Source organism: Pagrus major, chromosome 5, assembly GCF_040436345.1.
Source record: "Pagrus major chromosome 5, Pma_NU_1.0".
Taxonomy (NCBI): domain Eukaryota; kingdom Metazoa; phylum Chordata; class Actinopteri; order Spariformes; family Sparidae; genus Pagrus; species Pagrus major.
The window spans coordinates 40933176-40958906 of record NC_133219.1 but is presented as its reverse complement, the minus strand read 5'-3'; the positions used below and the strand labels follow the sequence as shown (position 1 = coordinate 40958906).

The 25731-nt window shown below is 46.6% G+C and overlaps 1 protein-coding gene across 12 annotated transcripts; it reads left to right on the top strand.

The window, feature by feature from the left end:
* LOC140995557 (far upstream element-binding protein 3-like) lies at positions 1 to 24843 on the top strand. 12 transcript variants are annotated; one of them, XM_073465587.1, is made up of 19 exons: positions 1 to 134; positions 5550 to 5658; positions 7106 to 7136; positions 7430 to 7476; positions 8090 to 8161; positions 8440 to 8497; positions 8650 to 8812; positions 8910 to 9008; positions 9162 to 9263; positions 9389 to 9506; positions 9621 to 9721; positions 10060 to 10198; positions 16870 to 17030; positions 17393 to 17463; positions 17752 to 17837; positions 18126 to 18194; positions 20473 to 20544; positions 21558 to 21655; positions 21845 to 24843. In XM_073465587.1, exons 1-19 carry the CDS (start codon positions 42 to 44, stop codon positions 21851 to 21853), a joined length of 1698 nt encoding a protein of 565 aa, XP_073321688.1. In that variant the 5' UTR covers positions 1 to 41; the 3' UTR covers positions 21854 to 24843. The 12 variants fall into 12 exon arrangements, with proteins under 12 accessions (XP_073321688.1, XP_073321687.1, XP_073321686.1 ...); XM_073465586.1 differs by having other exon boundaries at positions 2 to 134; positions 7427 to 7476; XM_073465585.1 differs by having other exon boundaries at positions 2 to 134; positions 7103 to 7136.
* Positions 24844 to 25731: the final 888 nt, after the last annotated feature.

Sequence of the window (25731 nt, the reverse complement as noted above, 5' to 3'; positions counted from 1 at the left end):
TCCGGCTAACAGCTAACGGCTAACGGCTAGCTAGTGGCGCTATGATGGCGGAGCTGGTGCAGGGACAGGCCTCGATGAACCAGCCGGGGCTGAAGTCAGACGGCCTGGCCGACGTGTTACAGAGGGCCCGGCAGGTAACAACTCCGCCGGGGTTCAGCACACATCCGTTCCGGGCCGAACCGGGTCGTTTAGATCGAGCCAAAGCACTTTTATTCGAATTGAGCCGTGTTGTGCCGCCGCTGCTCCGAACTTATGCGCTCCGTCAACACACACTCACACACACACTCGCACTAGCATGCTAACTAGCTCGCAAAGCAGTTCGGAGTTGGACTTATGGCCGGTTCTGCACACTTTGTCCGCGCTGACACGGTCCGGGAGTTAGTTTACGGGGAGTTTGTGGAGCTGTCACCCGGAGGGGAGCGCGGGGGGACCGCGGGGGAGCGGGACAGAAGTTTGGCCACACGTGTCACTGAGGGAGACAACCTGTTGGGCTGAGACGGAACCGCGGCGGGGACGGACGGGACGAGGACAGCCGGGCTGGACTCTGCTGCACTGAGCCCACAGTGTGAGGACAGGCCGGGGGACAGGGGGAGGCACGGGGAGACAGGGGGAGGCAGGGGGAGACAGGGGGAGGCAGGGGGGAGACAGGGGGGAGCAGGGTGTTCACTCAGTTACAGCCCCTATCAGAGCCCCCCCCCCCCCCCCCCCCCCCCCTTATAGCTGCTGTTTACTGTAAGTTGGTTAGAAACTAGGCTGCGTTATGCAACAGCCTCAGAGCCATATACAGCCAGGAGGTGTGTCTGCTGCCTATAGAGAGACAGACAGGTAGTCACACAGACAGGCAGACCTGTGTGTGTGTGTGTGTGTGTGTGTGTGTGTGTGTGTCTCACTGTGTTCACACTGTCTCATAAACTGGAGTCAGTCTGAAGTTTGGTTCCTGCAGCTGTTTCACTCTCACTGAGTCTTATTTATTTAAACTCCACACACACACACACACACACACACACACACACACAGTCGTGCAGTGTGTGTGTGTGTGTGTGTCAGGTCACACATTAAGTCTCGTTCACACTCGTCATGTCACGTCTGTTTCATGTGACTGTGAGTTGCAGGTGCTTCACTTTAAACACCAGAGTGAACCTGAGCAGCTCCTGTTCGTCCAACACGTCTCTGTTCTGTGTTGCAGAGATATCTGCTGAAGTTAGCATGCTAACCTGCTAGCACCCTGCCTGTCCTTTCTCCTAAGTAACACTTCAAGCTCCCAGTTTGGACTGCTAGCTGCACAGCTAACTTAGCTAGCTGGCTAACAGCAGCTGCAGTTAGCAGTAACCAGCGATATGCTGATTCTAACGTATTGCAGCTTTATGCAGGAGTTTGTGTTGGTGGGCTTCAGACCCGCGTCGGCCCTGTTCAGCAACATGAACTCATTCAGGAAGTCCAGTGTGAGTCACATGAGTTTGAAGGTTTATCAGGAACCAGAACTTTTCTCAGGAGAATATTGTGTTCGTCTTGTTCTTTCTGAGGGTGAGAGGTTCAGATGGAGCTGGACGTGGTTAGCCTAGCTTAGCACAAAGACTGGAAGCAGGGGGAAACAGCTAGCCTAGCTCTGTCTGAAGTTCACTTCTGAAACTGTGTGAATTTATTAATCTTGTACGTTGTGTTAACTCACTGAACTTCTTTCTGCAGCTGCAACATGTAAAATACTTCAATTATATTCAAACGACAGTGTTTGTGGCTGATACTGATATCAGAGAGTATAAAAGTCTGATATCAGTATCGGCTGATCCACACAGCGATCCCGCCGATGTGGTTATCACAGCGTTGGTGGAGGAAACAAACTTTATGGTATAAAATGACCTCAGTGCACTCAAACACTGAACTCACTGGATATTTAATCATTTAAAATCACCTGAGAACTTTTCCTGCGTCGTGTCCTGTAAACAAATAAAAATAAATAATCTTCATATAAAACATATTAAACAACATTTAGGCCGATACTGACGTATCTGTGTCAATATCAGCAGAAAATATCGGGCTCTAGTTAAAAACTAACTACAGTGTATGAAAGATCTTTGGACAGCAGCCATTTTGTTAAATCTGATCAGTGATCAGCTGGAACTGCAGATGGACGTTTGTGACCTGACAGAAATCGCAGACAGATTATTGATCATCCAATCAATCAAACTGAACCTGAAGATTTTACTTCTGGGAAATTGTGATGAGCGTTTTTTACAACTTCTTTGTTTCTGCACAATAAATCATCAAATTAGAGAAATGAGCTCGAACACGTCCTGTTCCTTCCTGTCTGATCTACAGCAGATGTCTGATTGAAGGATTGATGAACTCCTCCAGCCAATCACAAATGTCTTGATCAATTTATCAAACAAATCAGGGCCCGTTCCGGTTGTGTGATAAAATTCACTCCCACTCCTCCCAATCAGTCTGGAATGATTGATTATTTCTCTTTAGTTAATTTCAGTTCAAGAAATGTCTGAATTGTTTTTAGTATCGTGCAGCCGAATTTTAGACATTTTATAGGCTAAATAATTAATTAATTGTGAAAAAAGTTGTCGGGTTAATCAGTAATTAGAGCTGGGTCTCGTACTTCATCACTTTTATGGCGCCAACTGAATTGCCTCGATACTCTCGTATCGAAAAATTAAAGCCTCATCAGCCTCAGTGAGCCAATCAGCATGCAGCTTGCTTGTTGTGCCAAGATCTAACAGTGCTGCTGATTGGCTGTCTCACACATCCAGATCAGCTCAAAGAGACTCGATATTAGCTCACGTTACAGAGACAGAGCGTTAGCTTAAAATGCTACATAACATCAACTCTATAATCCACTCTGTTATTTTAAGGCCAGTCATGAACAGGACCAGAACCCGACCCGTTTTTGGTCAGATACCGATATTAGGAAGTTAAATATCCGATATTGATTTATCAGGTGACGTAATCACATTAATGCAGTGATCCTTTATCATCAGACACTCGGGACAGAGGCGAGTAACAGACAGGATATTCAACCCTTTCAAAATAAACACCCGTGCACAGTAACGGTAAAGTTACACTTTTCATTTCAGCGCATATCAAACAACATATATACAGATACAGATCTTTGATAGGCCGACGCCAGCCAATAATATCAGTCAACTGATATCCATGTCACACTTTCAACAGGACAGGTGTGAACAGGTGTGAACAGGTGTGAACAGGTTTTAACAGATGTGAACAGGAGTGAACAGGTGTGAACAGGTGTGAACAGGAGTGTACAGGTGTGAACAGGAGTGAACAGGTGTTAAAAGGAGTGTACAGGTGTGAACAGGTGTGATCAGGTGTGTACAGGAGTGTACAGGTGTGTACAGGAGTGAACAGGTGTTAAAAGGAGTGTACAGGTGTGAACAGGTGTGATCAGGAGTGTACAGGTGGGAACAGGAGTGTACAGGAGTGTACAGGAGTGTACAGGAGTGAACAGGTGTGAACAGGTGAAGCAGTGACTCAGGTCGTCCTGTGTTGGTTGACGTACAGCTCTTCAGTTGTGTATGGACAGGTGGAGGCTGCAGGACATGAGACGGACTCACAGGTTCTGTCCCGATGTCCCACTGAAGACACGACAGACGATGTCACGGTCCCTCTGAGGACTCTGAGGTGCTTCCTGTTGAGATAGCAGCTGTTTACTTGTTGTTTTCTTTGGCACCATGTTCTGGCTGCGTTTCTTTTGGAAAAAGAAAAGTCGCCTGTCTGAATGTTGAAGTGCTGCATGCGTCGCTTCATCAGGACAGTTGACCTGAAGTAACGTGTTGCCGTCACTGCTGCATTTCCTTTTCAAAATAAAAGCCTGTAACAGCTGTTTGATATTGCAAAAAATATCGCAGATGATGGCAAATATCTAGATATTTATTCATATCTAATATCTGCCCGCCTACGTGAAGACAACAAGAACTGTGATTAACAGATTATTCAGAGCTCGTTTCCTGTTCAACGAGACGCAGAAGAGAAATAATGAATTAAAGCTGCAACTCAGCTGTGCAGGATGATGTCATCAGACCACAACAGACACAAACATTACATCTGACTCACCAATTAAAGAGGACATACACACATACAGTGTAGAATAAATTAAGTTAAAATACAAATATTACACACTGAAACAATGTTAAAATTATAATGTGCACTTCTGTCGATCTGTAACACAAAGTAAGTAAATATATATAATACATGTATAAAGCTTCACCATGTGCACCTCTGTGACGTCCCACGCTCACTCCTGCAGGTGTTCATTAGCAATGTCAGCTGTTGTTGGACTTTTGCTTCAAAGAAATGCAGAAGAGTGCAAGAAAGTGTGAGTGAGTGTGTGAGTGGCTTCATGTCAGCTGATGTTTGTATGAAACTGGACTCTGCTGCTCAGACGGGCTTCCAGTTTTGTCCCAGTGGACTTTCTGAGTATTGCAGCCTAAAAAGTATTTTCTTCGTAGTTTAACGTCAGAAAAGAGACGCGACATAAAAACGCTCAGAACATGAACGTGGTGAAATCATGACTCTGTTGTATATTTTGAGTCCACGGGGCTTTAAGCGTTGTGAAGCTTCTGAAAGACGTCACATTGACGAGCACACTTCACGTGTTGGTGTTGTGTTCTGGGGTTGGTTCACATGGAGCGGCCGGGCCACAGGACTGATGGGATCAGCACCACCGTGTTTATTCATCAGGCTGCGTGCCGCAGGAAGTCACCTGGAAGCGTGAACGTTTTTGTGGTGCGTGCGCTCGACTGAGTAGACGCCGTCTCCATGGTCCCCACGTGTCTTCTCACAGACTGAGCGTCTGCAGGAACGCAGCTGCAGCTGATTCATGATGAGCTCTGCTGGATCATCACCAACACAGTCCGACACCGACCTGGACAGTATGAACAGAACCACGTGTTCACTGAGAGTCCAGTTAAACTCACTTTGTGTTCCTGCTAGATTCAGTTTGAATCAGTTTGATTTCAGTTTTAAAAACACAGACGGATCGATTCAATCTTGGACTTGTCAGACTTTTTAGTCTTGAACCGAGACTTGAGTTTGAACTTTAAAAAATCCTCTTTGATCTTGTCACTTTGTGACTTGAAACGTGATTTTAGACTTGTTAGACTTGACTCTGGACTTGTTGATCTTGACTCTGGACTTGTTAGACTTGACTCTGGACTTGTTGATCTTGACTCTGGACTTGTTAGACTTGACTCTGGACTTGTTAGACTTGACTCTGGACTTGTTGATCTTGACTCTGGACTTGTTAGACTTGACTCTGGACTTGTTGATCTTGACTCTGGACTTGTTGATCTTGACTCTGGACTTGTTAGACTTGACTTGGTGCATGATCGTAGACTTATTGGTCTTGACTTCAGCTCCAGTACTTTACTTACTTTTGACTTGTGAAATCCCAAACTTTCTCCCTCCACTTCCTGTTAGCTCAGTTGCTAATAGACAGTTACTTGTTAGCACTGTGCATCTTATCCAACCAGGAGTTTGTCTGTTGTTGTGTCCAGATGTTACAGCTGTTTCTTTCTGTCCGTCAGATGGTGGGAAAGATGGGCGGAGAAGCCATGTCCCACCTCAACAGCTCCTCAGGAAGTGTCGAGCCATCGCTGTACTACCCTGGCCAGAAACGACCCGGAGAGGACGGAGGTAAGGAGGAACCGGGTGGAACCTTTTACCCAACCAAGAACCTTTAACATGACCTTCAACACGCTCTACCTAATCTAAACATGCTACCTGACCTTTTAGCGTAACCTTGAACCTTCTACCCAACCCAGAACCTTTAACTTGAGCTGGAACCCTCCACCTAATCCTGAAGTCAGACCCTTAACCTTTAACCTACCTAATCTCGAACATGTTACCTGATCCCGGTTCTTTTCACTTTATCCAGGTCCGTTACATTTAACCTAGAACCTATTACCTAACTTCGAACCTTTAACCTGAGCTAGAACCCTCCACCTAATCCAGAACGTGCTACCTGATCTAGAGCCTTTTTACTTGGGCTGCTCCTTCTATTTAACCTAGAACCTTCTACCCAACCAATGACCTTTAAGCTAAGCTAGCGCTCTCAACCAAATCTGGAATATGCATCCGAGCCAAGAGCTTGTTCACTTCAACCAGACCTAGAACCTTTTGAGCTAACCAAGAAACTTTAACCTGAGCCTGAACCTTCCACACAATCTAGAGTCTGCTACCTGACCAAGAGCCTTTTCATCTGGGCCAACCAAGAACCTTAACCTTCCTAATGTAGAACATGAGACCTGATCTGTAGCCTTTTCACTTTGGCCAGGTCCGTTACATTTAACCTAGAACCTTTTACCTAATCCAGAACCATCTACTTGACTCTACGCCTTTTTGCTCGAGCAATTCAACCTAGAATCTTTTACCCAACCAAGAACCTGAGCTAGAACCTTCATCCTGATCTAAATCTTTCTATCTGTTGTATCCGCTACCTCACCTAGAACCCTGAACAGTTTTCCTACAACTGGACCAGAGCTAGAACATCCCGGTCCAAGTGTGGAAGGAAATGACCCTTTTTTCAATTAAAACACGTTGCTGCATGTGAGATGTTTTAAAGACTGACGGAGTTGAGAGATACAGACAGGAAGTCAGGAAGTGTTGAGTGACGCATTAACACATCGTTGGTTTGTGACGATATAATAAACGCAGAGTATTGTCAGCTGGATCAGAACCTGCTGCTGAGGCTGGACAGTCGGATCGAGTCCTGTTGTTGTCTGTTCAGACTGGGACTGTGTTTGAAGTCACACCGACCTCCTGCCTCCATCCTCACAGTGTGAACCGCCTCCTGTCGGCTCTGGTGATGCTCCTCAGTCCTGAAGCGCTGGAGAGCCGACGCCATCAGCTTTTGTAAAAATGGCTGTTTTTTTAAACGGACACAGCTGATTTCTCCCCTCGTGGCACTTAGTGAGAAAATGTTGCTAATGTATAAACATGGTGGATACTTCCTCCACACACTGTACAGTGCTAACACAACACATAGTTCAATGTGAAGTGTGTGTTAGTGAGTCTGTCAGTGTGTCTGCAGCTCCATCAGATCATTTATACTGCAGCTAATCTCTGTTCTCTCTGTCAGTAGGCAACCAGCTAGCAGCCATGGGACATCAAAGGTACGAGCAGCAGTTCATATTGATCTCACACACACACACACACACACACACACACACACACACACACACACTCAGCAGATAATGAGGTGTGTTCAGCATCATAGTCTTGTTTGCAAATACACATCAGTGTGTTGGTGTGAAACGGTAGATAAGTGTTTATAGATCCGTCCTCCTACAGTCATAATCATAATCACTTATTGACACACACACACACACACACACACACACAGTGGTTGTGGGTTTTCTGTGTGATCAGGATGTTAATGTGTGTGTTGGTGTGTGTGTTGCAGCAGGGTAATCACAGAGGATTACAAGGTCCCCGACAGGATGGTTGGCTTCAGTGAGTATGACCTCCGACCTCTCAGTGCTTCCTGCTGGTCAGGTGTCTGAAGGCTCCGTCGTCCAATCAGATCTTGGTCGTTAAGAGCAGCTGATCAGAAGTCTGATTCTCAGTTTATCTTAATTTTATATAATTTTCATTTCTTTTCTGTCAATTCCGACTGTTGTATTTAATCCAGAACCTGATCCAGAACCTTTCACCTCTTATAGAACAGTTCACCTTTATCCTGGTCCTCCACAGTTTACCTGAACCTTCAGTCTGAACTAAAGCTCGAGATTAAACATTGATCCAGAGCCTTTTCACCTGACTTCATACTTTTTCAGATGACCTACAATTATCTGTTCACTCAAGGTGGAACTTTTCAACAAGCCTAGATTCTTTCAGACTCACCGGACCTGTTTCACCTGATCTACAACCTTTAACACCCACCACAATCCATTCACCTAACCAGAACTGAATTCTCAACCTCAATCCTTGGACCTTTAGACCTGACCCAAAAGCTTTACACCTGACCTAGTTTCCAGCCCGACTCCGGGGCAGTAAAATGACTCTGAGCTTCTGTTTGCCGGCAAGATGACGAAGAAACATTGATTTCTCTCGTCTCCTCCTGCAGTTATTGGAAGAGGAGGTGAACAGATCACCAGGATCCAGTTGGAGTCCGGCTGCAAGATCCAGATTGCTGCAGGTGGGACTGTTTACATCCTGCAAAGTCTTTGTTTTACCACGTTAGTCCTGTTTCTCTTCTGTTTAAGAACCAACACCGATCCGTTCTGAAGGTTCAGACACCAGAACAACCAGCACACTGACTGCAGGTCAACAAGGGAAATACTGAACATGTGTAACTCACCTGTGTGTGTGTGTGTGTGTGTGTGTGTGTGTGTGTGTGTGTGTGTGTGTGTGTGTGTGTGTGTGTGTGTGTGTGTGTGTGTGTGTGTGTGTGTGTGTGTGTGTGTGTGTGTACAGACAGCGGAGGTCTGATGGAGCGGCCATGTTCTCTGACTGGAACTCCAGAGAGCATCGAGTGAGTTTCTGAACATCCAGCTTCACCTCATCTGATGACCTCACCTCCACCTGTAGCTCACCTCCTCCGTGTGTGTGTGTGTGTGTGTGTGTGTGTGTGTGTGTGTGTGTGTGTGTGTGTGTGTGTGTGTGTGTGTGTGTGTGTGTTTACAGGCAGGCGAAGCGTCTCCTGGTCCAGATCGTAGATCGCTGTAGAAACGGTCCGGGTTTCCATGGTGACGGGGATGGTGGAGCCTCTGTGCAGGAGATGCTGATCCCAGCCAGTAAGGTGGGGCTGGTGATTGGCCGAGGTGGAGATACCATCAAACAGCTGCAGGTAGAGTGATGACAGGTGGTGTTACAGCTGCTGCACCTGTGTACCTGCTGCACCTGTGTACCTGCTGACCCGTCTGATGTCTGTTGTTGTGTGTCAGGAGAGAGCAGGGGTGAAGATGATGATGATCCAGGACGGTCCGATGCCAACAGGAGCCGACAAACCTCTCCGCATCTCTGGAGACCCGTACAAAGTGCAGGTACACACACACACACACATTCTTAAGACTAAGTTCTGATTGGTTCCTGCAGACAAGTACACTCTCACACACACACACACACACACACACATACTTTAGTAAAGCGTAGTACTTCCTGTTGACCTCCTCTTCTCGTCTCCTCTCCTCCTTCAGGCAGCGAGGGAGTTGGTGTTGGAGGTGATCCGGGAGAAGGACGGAGACTTCAGGTCAGGACGCAACGACTTCAGCGCCCGACTGGGAGGAACCAACCTGGATGTACGAACGCACGCACGCACGCACGCACGCACACACACACACACACAGATTGTCAGCATTTCTTAGCTGCTAGCATGTTTGAGCTTCCCTTTGGATCACTATTAAAAAGGAACATTCATGTCTAGTCTGTCCCTCTGCAGGTTCCTGTTCCCCGGTTTGCTGTTGGCATCGTCATCGGCAGGAACGGAGAAATGATCAAGAAGATCCAGAATGATGCAGGAGTCCGAATCCAGTTTAAAGCAGGTCTGTTTACACCAGTATGATCCCGTTTACGCCAGTATGATCCAGTTTAAACCAGAATGATCCAGGTTAAAGGCTGCTGAACCGACTGTCATCTGACCTCTGACCTCTCTCCAGATGATGGCATCAGTCCAGAGCGTGTTGCCATGGTGATGGGTCAGCCAGACCGCTGTCAGCATGCTGTCCACCTCATCAATGAGCTCATCCAGACCGCACAGGTAACACACACACTCACAGATACACACACACAAACACAGACACACACACACACACACACACACAGATGCACACAAAGACACACACAGATGCACACAAAGACACACACACACACACACACACAGATGCACACAAAGACACACACACACACACACAGATACACACACACACTCACAGATACACACACACAGATACACACACACACTCACAGATACACACACAGAGAGACACACACACACTCACAGATACACACACACACACACACAGACACACACACAGACACACACATGCTGAGCTCTGATGTTTACGACTCTTTATTTCTTGTGTTTTGATTTTGAAGGAGCGTGATGGTTTTGGCTCCGCCCTGCGGGGTGGGAGGGTCCGGGGTCGTGGTGATTGGACTATGGGCTCTCCTGGACCGCTACAGGAAGTGACTTACACCATCCCTGCTGACAAGTGTGGCCTGGTCATCGGCAAAGGTAGGAGAGGAGATCAGTTTGATGAGAGATCGTAAATATTCACTCTGAAATGAATGACGACTGAAACAGGAGGGTTACATTAGTTTAATCAGACATGTTTCAGTAGCCTCACTCACACTGCCGTTTGCATGCGGGGATCCTGCGCCAATTCTCCGCATCTTCCTCTGTGTGAAAGTTTCAGATGCGGCGAGGGGTGAAATTTCACTGCGCCTCTGATCCTTCAGAGGTAGAGTCAGAGGTAGTGTCAGAGGTAGAGTCAGAGGTAGTGTCAGAGGTAGTGTCAGAGGTAGAGTCAGAGGTAGAGTCAGAGGTAGTGTCAGAGGTAGTGTCAGAGGTAGAGTCAGAGGTAGTGTCAGAGGTAGAGTCAGAGGTAGTGTCAGAGGTAGTGTCAGAGGTAGAGTCAGAGGTAGAGTCAGAGGTAGTGTCAGAGGTAGTGTCAGAGGTAGAGTCAGAGGTAGAGTCAGAGGTAGAGTCAGAGGTAGAGTCAGAGGTAGTGTCAGAGGTAGAGTCACAGGTAGAGTCAGAGGTAATATCAGAGGTAGAGTCAGAGGTAGAGTCAGAGGTAGAGGTAGTGTCAGAGGTAGAGTCAGAGGTAGTGTCAGAGTCAGAGGTAATATCAGAGGTAGAGTCAGAGGTAGAGTCAGAGGTAGAGTCAGAGGTAGAGGTAGTGTCAGAGGTAGAGTCAGAGGTAGAGGTAGTGTCAGAGGTAGTGTCAGAGGTAGTGTCAGAGGTAGAGGTAGTGTCAGAGGTAGTGTCAGAGGTAGAGGTAGTGTCAGAGGTAGTGTCAGAGGTAGAGTCAGAGGTAGTGTCAGAGGTAGTGTCAGAGGTAGTGTCAGAGTCAGAGGTAATATCAGAGGTAGAGTCAGAGGTAGAGTCAGAGGTAGAGTCAGAGGTAGAGTCAGAGGTAGAGGTAGTGTCAGAGGTAGTATCAGAGGTAGAGTCAGAGGTAGTGTCAGAGGTAGTGTCAGAGGTAGAGGTAGTGTCAGAGGTAGTGTCAGAGGTAGTGTCAGAGGTAGAGTCAGAGGTAGTGTCAGAGGTAGTGTCAGAGGTAGTGTCAGAGTCAGAGGTAATATCAGAGGTAGAGTCAGAGGTAGAGTCAGAGGTAGAGTCAGAGGTAGTGTCAGAGGTAGAGGTAGTGTCAGAGGTAGTGTCAGAGGTAGTGTCAGAGGTAGTGTCAGAGGTAGTGTCAGAGGTAGAGGTAGTGTCAGAGGTAGTGTCAGAGGTAGAGTCAGAGGTAGAGTCAGAGGTAGTGTCAGAGGTAGAGGTAGTGTCAGAGGTAGTGTCAGAGGTAGAGTCAGAGGTAGAGTCAGAGGTAGTGTCAGAGGTAGAGGTAGTGTCAGAGGTAGTGTCAGAGGTAGTGTCAGAGGTAGTGTCAGAGGTAGACGTAGTGTCAGAGGTAGTGTCAGAGGTAGTGTCAGAGGTAGTGTCAGAGGTAGTGTCAGAGGTAGTGTCAGAGGTAGTGTCAGAGGTAGAGGTAGTGTCAGAGGTAGTGTCAGGTAGTGTCAGAGGTAGTGTCAGAGGTAGAGGTAGTGTCAGAGGTAGAGTCAGAGGTAGTGTCAGAGGTAGAGGTAGTGTCAGAGGTAGTGTCAGAGGTAGAGTCAGAGGTAGAGTCAGAGGTAGTGTCAGAGGTAGTGTCAGAGGTAGAGTCAGAGGTAGTGTCAGAGGTAGTGTCAGAGGTAGAGTCAGAGGTAGAGTCAGAGGCAGAGGTAGAGTCAGAGGTAATATCAGAGGTAGAGTCAGAGGTAGAGTCAGAGGTAGAGTCAGAGGTAGAGTCAGAGTCAGAGGTAGAGTCAGAGGTAATATCAGAGGTAGAGTCAGAGGTAGAGTCAGAGGTAGAGTCAGAGGTAGAGTCAGAGGTAGAGTCAGAGGTATCAGAGGTAGAGTCAGAGGTAATATCAGAGGTAGAGTCAGAGGTAGAGTCAGAGGTAGAGTCAGAGGTAGAGTCAGAGGTAGAGTCAGAGGTAGAGTCAGAGGTAGTGTCAGAGGTAGAGTCAGAGGTAATATCAGAGGTAGAGTCAGAGGTAGAGTCAGAGGTAGAGTCAGAGGTAGAGTCAGAGGTAGAGTCAGAGGTAGAGGTAGTGTCAGAGGTAGAGTCAGAGGTAGAGGTAGTGTCAGAGGTAGAGTCAGAGGTAGTGTCAGAGGTAGAGGTAGTGTCAGAGGTAGTGTCAGAGGTAGAGTCAGAGGTAGTGTCAGAGGTAGAGTCAGAGGTAGAGTCAGAGGTAGTGTCAGTAGTGTCAGAGGTAGTCAGAGGTAGAGTCAGAGGTAGTGTCAGAGGTAGAGTCAGAGGTAGAGTCAGAGGTAGAGTCAGAGGTAGTGTCAGAGGTAGTGTCAGAGGTAGTGTCAGAGGTAGTGTCAGAGGTAGAGTCAGAGGTAGAGTCAGAGGTAGAGTCAGAGGTAGAGTCAGAGGCGCAGTATCGGCGAACCGAACCAGTGTGAACGGATAAGCCGGCGGTGCGGAGCGAGGGCGTGTCGATCTGATGGTGTTCAGTGTCTGATAACTGTACAGATCCTTCACTCAACAAAATATAGAGAAATGTCCCACAAAGCAACGTTACAGGACCAAACAACATTAACGTAGTAACCGGTCGTGTCTTTGGCAACTTATATGAGGAAAAAAACACCGCAGTTATTCGTGGAGAAGTGTCTGTCATCCTGTCTGTCTGACCGACTCTTCGTCACATTTCTGCCCGAAAAACAGCGTCTGTCCCTGGCAAAACACTTTAACTCACCAACTGTTTGTCGCGACGTCAGCCCTCCTGACCGAGACTTCAGTGAACAGCCTTCCTCCCCGCGAGTGACAGTCAGACAGCGTTCCCGTTGACTGATGGCGATTATGTAATTATGTAATTTAGAGAAACTTTCCAGGATGTTTGGTGGGTCATCACAGCACATTATAACAGCATCCATATGATTATAAACAGTCGGTGTGTACTTGTTTAGATTAACAGGTAAACACAGGGGAAAAAAAAACACGTCATCACCGTGACGCGTACCGTCACGCCGCGGCGCCGGCTTGCTGTGTGAATTATACTCTGGTGCGTCTTTTATGCCGGATTTGCTCGGCTCTGTGTGAACAACCAACGGCGGAGAATTGGCGAACCGCCGCTGCGGCGATAGTGCGGCATCTCTGTGTGAAAAGGGCTGGTAGTAGCTAGTATTAGCTAGTATTAGAGTTAATGAGTGTGATGATGGACACAAACACTCGGTGTGTGACGACGCTGCTCAGCTGTCAACATCGTGTTTATTAGCTCCTCCGTCTCTTTTGTGTGTCAGTAACTCAGTTGTGTCTGACTTCTGTCTGGACACGTTGCTTCAGTGTTTGTCACTGTGTGTGTTGTTATCAGCTGGTATTGCTAACAGTGGCTAATCTGGCTAGAACTGGTTTTTCTGACTTGATGTACTGGAGCTGGTCAACATAGCATGATGTCATTGCCACGAAGGGTCTGTCAATCAAAACAAGACAAAAGAGGAAGTTTGACTTTCTCCTGACGCAGTGAGGCATCATGGGAGCACGACTGAATATTGTAAAATAAACTCAGAACCGGTTCCTGAACGATATCGAAATTCACGTTAACAAAAGATTATATAAAACATACACGGCTGAGCGCGTGATACACTGGGAGTGACCAATGAGGTCACATTACACCTGGACACGGCGTTGGAGGCGGAGCTCCGTTCATTCCTATGAAAGCTGCTCAGTGGAGCATGAAGCAGGTAAAGCTCCACCTCCTCAAGAAGATACTCAGATCCTCCGTGTTGTGTGAGACTTCCACCGACCGAGACGGCTAACTTCCTGTTTAGCGCCCGGCTAACTTCCTGTTTAGCGCTCGGCTAACTTCCTGTTTAGCGCCCGGCTAACTTCCTGTTTAGCCCCCGGCTAACTTCCTGTTTAGCCCCCAGCTAACTTCCTGTTTAGCGCCCGGCTAACTTGAATAGAGATACAATCATTTAATGGTGCGGCTCTTCTAGACTTTCTAAATGTTACTGGACCAAATGGATCACAGTAAACGGGTCGTGTCTCGGGGGTTGTGACACTCAAGAACATTTATCCACCATTTTACAGACGCTTCTTTCACCATGTTGGCTGATGGGAAATGTGTTTTTGGGGAACAGGGCATCACGTGACGATGTAACGACACAGTTTGACCACTAGGAGTCCTGACCTCAGAGCCTGGCGCTGTTCATGGATGTTGGCGTTGCCTTGTGTTTATCCTGCATGCCTCCAGACAGCCAATCAGCAGCTCTGTTAGATCTCGGCACAACAAGCATGTAGCATGTTTATTGGCTCACTGATGCTGAGGTACTGAAATTTGGTTCCAATGACGAGACATTGTTCGATACTCGATGGTATGGAGGCGGTTTGGTCGATGCTGTCAACATGTTGTCGGACACTCGGCTCGACGAGGGAGTTTATTCACATTACGTCGGTTCATCCTAATGAAATAGTCGAAACTAACGTCTGTGAAGAAACAGCTTCAGTGACAGATTCAAACCTGTCCTGCCTCATTTCCTCTGTAGCTACAATATTCAGTCCAATCTCATAATGTTCGACACAGAAACAGAAAAAATACAACGTGGAATAAAATTTCTGGCGCATTAAAGGAAACAAGTAAAACCTGCTGCCTGTCACTCACCTCATTCTCTCCACTCGATCCAAAAACTGAAAGTCCTGATTCAAAACTTCATCATTTCAGCTGGTCAGCCCAAATAATGTTTCACTCTCACACTGAAATAATGAAGCTGGTCAAAGAGAACAGAACCGCTGAGAACTCAGAGCCAAGAACCCGACAAACAAAGGTTCAGGATGAGAGCTCCATCAGAGCCCTTCACCCCGAAAAACCTCTTCAAGGCATCAGCCATTCACCAGCCTCTGTGTGTGTGTGTGTGTGTGTGTGTGTGTGTGTGTGTGTGTGTGTGTGTGTGTGTGTGTGTGTGTGTGTGTGTGTGTGTGTGTGTGTGTGTGTGTGTGTGTGTGGAGGTCAAGAGGGTGGAGCAGCCGCTTCCAAAATAAAAGCAGCAGAAAAAAAGAAATGTCAAGTGCTGAATGTTTAGACACCATATGGTTGGTGTGTGTGTGTGTGTGTGTGTGTGTGTGTGTGTGTGTGTGTGTCTGGTGCTCTATTGTTCAGACTTTCTATTGGACAGTACTGCTGTATGTGCCAGTGACACACACACACTCCACTAAAGCATGATGTTCACAAATGTCATTAAACCAAATTATTTTTAATTTCTTGATTTAACGATTTAATTAAAAAAAAACACAATTTAATGATGAATATTTGACTCGTCAGCTGATTATTGAGACGATCACGTGTCAGAAATTATAATGAGTCTGACTTCATGTGTTAACTACAAAACCTGGTCTCATTTTATTGGATTTGAATAAAAATAAGTCTGAACATGAAACATTCAGATACTCTCGCTCTCCTTCTTTAACCTCACAGAGGGTCTATTAACGGCCTCTTCATTTGGTTAACAAAGAGTTAATGACCTCAGGGTGGAGGAGGAGGAGGAGCAGGAGGAGGAGCAGGAGGAGGAGCAGCAGGAGGAGGAGGAAGGTTACAGACTTACTGCTTCAAACATCTTAGTATTACTTAAAAGATCTAGTAACTTGTTTCCTGTCGTCAGTCAAACTTGACTTTAAGTTCAGATTAGTGATCAATAACAGTTCACTGACCGACCTGCAGCCTGTGATTGATTGATTACAGCTGACGCTGTGTAATTGGTTGAGCAGGATTGAATCAGACTCCAGATGTTTTGCTCTTTCTGTACGGCAGTTTGCTTGTTCGACCAGCCTCCATGTGTGAAGTGAAAGTCGTTACTGGCTCCAAACATTTCTGCACATCATAAAAATCACAGAACCAATCACAGAACCAATCACAGAACCAATCAATCTCTTTACACTCATGTCTTAAAGTATTTCACTGGTGAGAGTCGCTCTGCATCAGACTGGGCTGTGGTGGTTCCCTCAGCTCAGAAGGTGGAAAACCTTCAACAACCGGATGATGGATGACGATGGTGGTTTTAACATGGAGTCAACTGATAACTATATTGTATTACAGCTGAACAGTGAGGTCTGATCCACACTGACTGTCTGGCGTTTTCTTCGGGCTCATTAAATGTTTCTCTGGCCGTAATCAAAGATGTAAAACAAAATATATATCAGCCAGAGGTTGCTGTGGAGATGAGATCAGATGCATCGTGAGCAGAATCCAGAGCCTGCAGCTCGTGTTGATCGCTGGTTGTTCGTCCTCAGCTGGACGGTAAAGTTACGTCAAACGTTGCTCTCGTGCTTTGAACTGTGGGCGGACATGAGGCGAACGTTACTGATGTCTGATGGAGGCAGAGATCATCTGAGAGAGATTAAAACAAAATATAGTATAGTATCATAAGTATAACGGACATCTCGGGGGACATGTTGGATCTTATGAATTTACTGTGAAGCACGAACTGGACGACACTTCTGCCTCACAACGATCACTAATCATGTTCGTCTGCAGACATAAATAATGAGGAGGAGGTGCTGTCGCCTTGGTCGTCCAGCTCTGAGAGGTGGAGCAGCAGAGTCGATTGATGTCTCATCTTAAAGCTTGTTACTGTGGATCACAACACTGCAGATGGATCAGCGTGATCATCAATAGTCTGTTCAAATGCTGTGTGTGTGTTTGTAGGTGGAGAGACCATTAAGAGTATTAACCAGCAGTCTGGAGCTCATGTGGAGCTGCAGAGGAACCCTCCCCCCTCCACCGACCCCAACACCCGGGTCTTCACCATCAGAGGCACCGCCCAGCAGATGGACCTGGCCCGCCAGCTCATAGACGACAAGATTGGGGTACACGAGCAGCCTGCAGCTTAGCATCGAGTTCAGAGGAATTATTTCATGTGTCGGCATTAAAAACACACCTCACAACACAAACATCTGTAACGGTGTGCTAGTTTACACCAAACTCCACTCAAACATCAGGCAGTTTAAGTGACTGATTCACGGACAAAAACACACCCAGGAAACAATTTACTTCCAAACCTCCTAAAACTAAGTTTCACTGGTTTACAGTAAATATACAGACTGCTGCAGGTAGTTAATATGTTAAGGTGGTATGACACATGGCAGCAGATTTAAGGTGGAATGTGTTAAATGTGACGAAACAAGACGACTGAAACTGAATATCTGCGACTTTGTCCTCTCCTCCTCAGGGCTCAGGTATTATGAGTAATGGAGGTTTTGGCTTCAGTCCCTTCACCCAGGGCCCGGCTACACACCAGAAGTAAGACACACACACACACACACACACACACACACACACACACACACACACACACACACAGTTTGTAGTTTGCAGCCACATCACTGAGCAGCAGGAGTAAATAATGAGGAGATATGAAGTGTAATTAATGTTGTTGTGTTGGTAGATGTTGTGTACATGTTGCCTCACTGTGTGTGTGTGTGTGTGTGAGAGAGAGAGTGTGTGTGTGTGTGAGAGTGAGTGTGTGTGTGTGTGAGTTTGTGTGTGTGTACACTGCAGAGTGTTTTATTGATTTGTGTGTGTGTGCAGCTGTGGCAGCGGTCAGACCTTCCTGACTGGAGTTTGGGGAAACACCTACCAGACCAGCTGGCAGAACCCTGGACAGCAAGACCCTGGTAACACACACAGACACACACACAGACACACACACACACACACACACACACACACACACAGAGTTGATAGAAGTCAGAACAGGTGCTGTGGAAGTCGAGAATCATAAAAAAGAAATTTACAGTAAAAACATGTACAATACAGTTTGTGTGTCAACGCGTCAGTGTAGTCAGTGCTCAGGTGTTACACACACACACACACACACACACACACACACACACACACACACACTTGAGTTTGAGTGCAGCAGTTGAGACTCTCTTTGTGTGTTTGTGTGTATGTGTGTGTAGGTCACAGTATGGCTCAGACAGGACAGATGGACTACTCTAAAGCATGGGAGCAGTACTATAAGAAGCTAGGCAAGTCCACACACACACACACACACACACACACACACACACACACACACACACACACACACACACACAGGCAGGGAGTGATGAAGGTAGGGTTGATGTGAGAGCAGTGAGACAGTGTGTGTCCCGTCTGTCTGCTTCCTGTCTGATCATCGTGACATTGCTTCATTAACTCGCTCGTTTCGTTGCTTGTTACAGTTCTGAACAAAAACCTGTCTGAGACTCTTCCTCTCTGAGACTCTTCCTCTGAGACTCTTCCCCTCTGAGACTCTTCCTCTCTGAGACTCTTCCTCTCTGAGACTCTTCCTCTGAGACTCTTCCTCTCTGAGACTCTTCCTCTGAGACTCTTCCTCTGAGACTCTTCCTCTCTGAGACTCTTCCTCTCTGAGACTCTTCCTCTGAGACTCTTCCCCTCTGAGACTCTTCCTCTCTGAGACTCTTCCTCTCTGAGACTCTTCCTCTGAGACTCTTCCTCTCTGAGACTCTTCCTCTCTGAGACTCTTCCTCTCTGAGACTCTTCCCCTCTGAGACTCTTCCTCTCTGAGACTCTTCCTCTGAGACTCTTCCTCTGAGACTCTTCCTCTGAGACTCTTCCCCTCTGAGACTCTTCCTCTCTGAGACTCTTCCTCTGAGACTCTTCCTCTCTGAGACTCTTCCTCTCTGAGACTCTTCCTCTGAGACTCTTCCTCTCTGAGACTCTTCCCCTCTGAGACTCTTCCTCTGAGACTCTTCCTCTCTGAGACTCTTCCTCTCTGAGACTCTTCCTCTGAGACTCTTCCTCTCTGAGACTCTTCCTCTGAGACTCTTCCTCTCTGAGACTCTTCCTCTCTGAGACTCTTCCTCTGAGACTCTTCCTCTCTGAGACTCTTCCTCTGAGACTCTTCCTCTGAGACTCTTCCTCTCTGAGACTCTTCCTCTGAGACTCTTCCTCTCTGAGACTCTTCCTCTGAGACTCTTCCTCTCTGAGACTCTTCCTCTGAGACTCTTCCTCTCTGAGACTCTTCCCCTCTGAGACTCTTCCTCTGAGACTCTTCCCCTTTGAGACTCTTCCTCTCTGAGACTCTTCCTCTCTGAGACTCTACCTCTGAGACTCTTCCCCTTTGAGACTCTTCCTCTGAGACTCTTCCTCTCTTAGACTCTTCCCCTCTGAGACTCTTCCTCTCTGAGACTCTTCCTCTCTGAGACTCTTCCTCTCTGAGACTCTTCCTCTGAGACTCTTCCTCTCTGAGACTCTTCCTCTGAGACTCTTCCTCTCTGAGACTCTTCCTCTGAGACTCTTCCTCTGAGACTCTTCCTCTCTGAGACTCTTCCCCTCTGAGACTCTTCCTCTGAGACTCTTCCCCTTTGAGACTCTTCCTCTCTGAGACTCTTCCTCTCTGAGACTCTACCTCTGAGACTCTTCCCCTTTGAGACTCTTCCTCTGAGACTCTTCCTCTCTTAGACTCTTCCCCTCTGAGACTCTTCCTCTCTGAGACTCTTCCTCTCTGAGACTCTTCCCCTCTGAGACTCTTCCTCTCTGAGACTCTTCCCCTCTGAGACTCTTCCCCTCTGAGACTCTTCCTCTGAGACTCTTCCTCTGAGACTCTTCCTCTGAGACTCTTCCCCTCTGAGACTCTTCCTCTGAGACTCTTCCCCTCTGAGACTCTTCCTCTCTGAGACTCTTCCTCTCTGAGACTCTTCCTCTGAGACTCTTCCACTTTGAGACTCTTCCTCTCTGAGACTCTTCCCCTTTGAGACTCTTCCTCTCTTAGACTCTTCCCCTCTGAGACTCTTCCTCTCAGAGACTCTTCCTCTGAGACGCTTCCTCTCTGAGACTCTTCCTCTGAGACTCTTCCTCTGAGACTCTTCCTCTCTGAGACTCTTCCTCTGAGACGCTTCCTCTCTGAGACTCTTCCTCTGAGACTCTTCCTCTCTGAGACTCTTCCTCTGAGACGCTTCCTCTTTGAGACTCTTCCTCTCTGAGACTCTTCCTCTTTGAGACTCTTCCTCTCTGAGACTCTTCCTCTCTGAGACTCTTCCTCTCTGAGACTCTTCCTCTGAGACTCTTCCTCCTCTTGTTGCTGCTGATGTTGTCCCGAGGACGCTTGTCTTCCTTTAATCTCATTGGCTCCACCAACACTAAATATCTTCTGCTCCGAGCCAATAAAGGTTCAGCACCTCCTGCAGCCTCCTCTCCAGGAGTCCACTGTGTCTGAGCTTGTGGTCCTCCCAGGTCCTGATCCGATCTGCAGTAACTGTTCTGACTGAGTTCAGACTTGTGTCTGTTTGTGTGTATTTGTAGGTCAGCAGAACCAGCCTCAGAGCTTGATGACAGACTACAGTAAGGCCTGGGAGGACTACTACAAGAAACAAAGTACGACTCCCGTCTGTCACTGCATCAGCATGAATGTTAATAACCCACAGATGAACCAGTGAGACCAGAGTGAGCCTGTTTTGGATCAGGGCGTCGTGATTCGCTACAATACAGGCTGGAGCAGCGAAATGCATTATTGGAGTTGTAGTTTTCATCGTAGCATCCAGGCAGACAGCAAAACGTTTCTACAGCCGCACTTCAGACAGCATGAAGGTGGAAGACCTGAGTGAGGGAGCCACATGTTGGGTTGGTAAAGCGTCCCGAGCAGCAACAAAGAGAGAAAACAAGAAACTCTCTGCAGATACGAGACACTAACACGCCTTTTCTCCCCATTCAGCCTCCCTCTCTGTCTGTTCACGTCTTTTACGTCTTTGTCTCGTCTCGCTGCGTCTGCCGTGCGTGATGTGCTCTGATAGGTCGACATCAGTCAGGTGATGTTGGGAAGGCGGCGTGCGATGACGCCAAATAACAATAATCCATAATTCACCTCAGATGCATCAAACTAAAGTAACGAGGCTGTTTGAAGCTGTGAGGAGGAGAAAGTTCAGGTGTTTGTGTTCAGATGTAGAGAGGGAAAGTCTCAGAGACACTCAGGTACAGGACAGATACCTGAAACATGCACTGAAGGACAGTAATGAAGTATTTGTTCTCAGAAGTTAACAGAAGTTGACGTCTTGTGATCATCTCCTGATTGTCGTCGACATCACTGATGGTTTGAGTCATTTTGTTGTTGTAAAGTCAGAAAAATGTCACATTAACGTGAAAATGATTTCAGGAAGTCGACATCACTAAATAAAACCTGAAACCAGCTTCAGTTCAGATACATAATGGTCTGGTGGTTCTGATGTTTCCTCATCAGAGACCTGAGCAGCAGCTGAACCTGGTGCAGCGTTCAGATGATCCTCAGAACCAGCTGAAAGACACAAACACACTGAACACATGAAGCATCAGGTCCAAATGTGCGTGTTGCGATGGAGGTTAAGTGAAGTGGCTTCCTGTGTGTGTGTCTGCAGGTCAGTCGTCTCAGCAGAGTTCGGTGCCGGACTACTCTGCAGCGATAGCAGAATACTACAGACAGCAGCCCTACCTGTGGAACCCCGCCCAGATACAGGTAACACACCTGCAGCAGGTTCTGCTCTGTAGTTCCTGAAGCTGGATGTTCTGCTCCTCCGGACCCGCCCGACTCTACGAGCCAATCAGAGGCAGAGGAGGGCGGGTCAGGACTCCAGGCGTCCAGGAACCATCAGATAGGACTTTAACTAACATGTTTGAGCAATGATGTCATTTCCTGTCTCTTCAGGATCACTAGAGGCTCCTCCCTCACCGGTGAAGGCCTCGGATGGTCGTCGACGGCAACCGAATCGGGGTTTCCTAGCAACGCTCTGCCGCTTCCTCCTTCCTTTTGTAGAGAAAAACTAAGGATTAACTGAAATCACGAACTCTTTTCTTTCTGTTTTTTAACCTTACAAAGTTGATATTTTGTCGGGCAAATTTTTTTGGACTAGCCTCGGGTCTCTCTCAGTGAAGACCTGGTTTTTCTTTTTGTTTTGTTTTTTATCAAACTTGAACTTAAAGATGTATCAGTGTGGCTTTGAACAAAAAAAATCCAGTATAATCTATATTTTGTCTAGTTTTATTTTCCAATAAGAAAACGGTATAAGGCTTAGCAGTCTTGAGTAAGAAAATCAGATATTATTATTATTATTATTATTTTGTTTATGATAATGTTTTAAAGCATGCGTCAGATTGTGTGTGTTGACTCTCAGTTATTTTTTTTTATTTTGGCATAGAAATATTTTAATAGCGTCAGATGGAAATTTAATGTTTTACCGTCGGAGACAAAAACTGTTTTTTGTACTAAATTTGTGCTCGCTGGGTCTGTTTGTTTGTTCTCGATCTAATTTTACCTGTTCAGTCGCCATCTTGGAGGTGCAATGACGCGTTTATTGTTTTCTTTTGGTTTGATGATAGTTCTTACACCTGTATCTCTAGTGATTCTTTAGTTTTTATGATGTAATGATGAATAAATGACGATTTATATTGAGTTGTCTAAAGCCAGATCTCTCTGTGGTCAAACACTTTGTGTCCTCCACAGGATGTAACCTCCAGCCGACACCACGTTCCCCCACCTCAACTTTCAGTACAAAAAACGGGGAAATTACTATTTTCTTACACAGTGAAACTTTATTATTGTTGTTGTAACTTAGTTCTGCATTTCTACTTTGCCGATTTGTTTGTAGAAGACGTGTTTAGGAGCTGAACAATGAAGTTATCGATTCTATTAGCGATGTACCGGCTAAACAAGCGCGTCAGCTAAATTAGCGTCTTAGCCGAATGATGTTTGTTAGCAAAAAGACGTGTTACCTCAACTGTGTGTTAGCTGGATGAATGTGGTGGTTTCTGTTAGCTGTGTGTGTGGGTGTGCGTTAGCTACGTGGTTGAGCTTTGAAAGTTAGCTTTTACTGAACACGCGTGTTACTATTTTTTGTTATCGGAGCTGTTTTCTGTCTGCTGAATGTGTAGCTGTTGGCTAAACGTGCAGTCATAACACACAACACATCCACGTTAGCCTCCTCGTCGTAAGTTCCACGTCAGATTTTGTGATTTTCTTTACAGTGAACTCTCACTTTGAAGAAAACTTAACAAACCAGTGACAAAATGGCTCCAAAGAAACCTTCACTGGCATTAACGTCTAAATTAAACACAAATATAATCCATTCTGCTAATTAAAACGAAGCTACGCACGGTTGATGTGAAATGGTTAAAAATAAATAATTGAGGCTGAATAATCATAGTACATGATGGCAATGTGGCTACTAATGTGTTAGCATTTCAAAATTGTCCCTGATTCTCCTGACGTGACATAAAAGCAGGTTAGCTTAATGTTTGGTATGAAGATGTTAGCTTAACGTTATACATTAGCAAGATGTGTGTGTGTGTGTGTGAGAGTGTATTGTAGGGTGTACATTTGTAAGTTAAACTGTGCGTTACGTTAGCTAGTTTGTGTGTGTGTGTGTGTGTGTGTGTGTGTGTGTGTGAGTTAGCGGGCTGGTTGGTGTTAGCTGACCTGTGTGTTGTGTCTGGATTTTGCTTCTCCAATACGCACGTTTGTTTACGAGGCTATTTTCTACATCTACCAATGTGAAAGTATTTCCCCCCCCAACAGGACTTTGGATCTAGCGGTTAGCTTGTTTCAGACTTGCGAGTTAACCTTCAGTTAGCCATAAATGAGATGTTTGTGTAGCTTGGTTGAGGTGTACTTCCAGCTGTAGCCGTGTGTTTGTCAGCGCTGTCTGTCGTGTGTCTGGTGTGTGTTAGCTGAACGCGGTGTGTGTGTCGGACCACAGAGAGGTTTGTCTTGCGTTGAGGGAGATCTGGCTGTTGTTGAGTTGAATATTGAATCAGTGGTTCTGCTTCTTGTCTGTGTGATGATGATGATGACATAATAATAATAATGATGACGATAATAATGAGTTCTCCTGTACAGGGGTCTATTTAAATCTGTTCATCCAGTTATGAATATTCAGTTTGTCGATAAGATAATATGGTTTGTGTAAATTTCCACTCTCTGGCGGGTGCTCTCCAGTTAAAAATGTACTTTGTTATCCTGTTAAAATGAGATTGTTTAATTCACATGTTGTGTCTAACCGATTTGCAAAGAGAAGCTGAGTATGTGTTATATTCTCAAGACTGCTAGGCTAACTGTCTCTATCTTCTCCTCGTCTTTCTGTCTCTGTCTGTCTGGACGTCGCCACGTTAGAAAGCTGGCGGGATTCTTCAACACGTCTGTAATCGGACCAGCGTTATCGTCTCGGCCGTGTTGAACGGTCCCGCAGCTCTTCAGCGTGGCGGCTCCGAGGCGAGGAGAGCTGTAGTGAGGAGGCTTCCTCCTGAAAATGATTAAAAACTCTGGAGTGGACGACGGCCTGGTGTCCAGTTCCAGGCTCGGTGTTGTACTGGGTCTAAACCAGTAACCAACTGGTGGACGGGGTCACACCAAGCCTCACAAGGTCCCAGAAGCAGGACTGGACACCACATCGCCCGTCCACTCCGGTTTAGATCTTCCTAGTCCCGACCCCTCATCCTGAAGGGTGACGGGGAGCTTTTTGGTTTCATGGTTTCTGTTGTTTTTCTAATGGACACATGTCCAAACTGTAACCTGCAGATTTTTCTATTAGATTCTATTGACAGATAGAGTTGTGTATGAACCCGAGCCACGAGACTGTCGGTGGCCGAGGAAGAGGAAGATGGATGATGATGATTAACATGAGGGCTAATAAACAGGCTCATTCTTTCTGACTGATGTGTTTTTATCTCCGTTTCACCAAACTGATGCAGAAAATACAGAAAATAAAATGTGAACTGAATAAAGATGTGACACGATGTGACACGATGTGACGGTGACACGATGACACGATGTGACGCTGACACGATGTGACGGTGACACGATGACACGATGTGACAGTGACACGATGACACGATGTGACGGTGACACGATGTGACGCGGACACAATGACACGATGTGACGATGACACGATGTGAAGTGACACAATGTGACGCTGACACGATGTGACGCTGACACGATGTGACGGTGACACGATGTGACGTGACACGATGTGACGTGACACGATGTGACGCTGACACGATGTGACGCTGACACGATGTGACGTGACACGATGTGACGCTGACACGATGTGACGTGACACAATGTGACGTTGACACGATGTGACGCTGACACGATGTGACGCTGACACGATGTGACGTTGACACGATGTGGTGATGACACAATGACACGATGTGACGTTGACACGATGTGATGATGACACAATGACACGATGACACGGTGACACGATGACACAATGTGACGGTGACACGATGACACAATGACACGATGTGACGTTGACACGATGACACAATGTGACGGTGACACGATGACACAATGACACGATGTGACGTTGACACGATGTGATGATGACACGATGACACGATGTGACGGTGACACGATGACACAATGTGACGGTGACACGATGACACAATGACACGATGTGACGGCGACACGATGTGACAATGACACGATGTGACGCTGACACGATGTGACGTTGACACGATGTGGTGATGACACAATGACACGATGTGACGTTGACACGATGTGATGATGACACAATGACACGATGACACGGTGACACG

What these genes read in the sequence shown, in the direction of transcription:
- LOC140995557 (XM_073465584.1), top strand. Translation starts at nt 42, where the DNA reads ATGATGGCGGAGCTGGTGCAGGGACAGGCCTCGATGAACCAGCCGGGG. An exon ending in TGTTACAGAGGGCCCGGCAG is followed by an intron (nt 135 to 5,549) that starts GTAACAACTCCG and finishes TCTGTCCGTCAG; the next exon opens with ATGGTGGGAAAGATGGGCGG. An exon ending in CGACAGGATGGTTGGCTTCA is followed by an intron (nt 7,477 to 8,089) that starts GTGAGTATGACC and finishes CTCCTCCTGCAG; the next exon opens with TTATTGGAAGAGGAGGTGAA.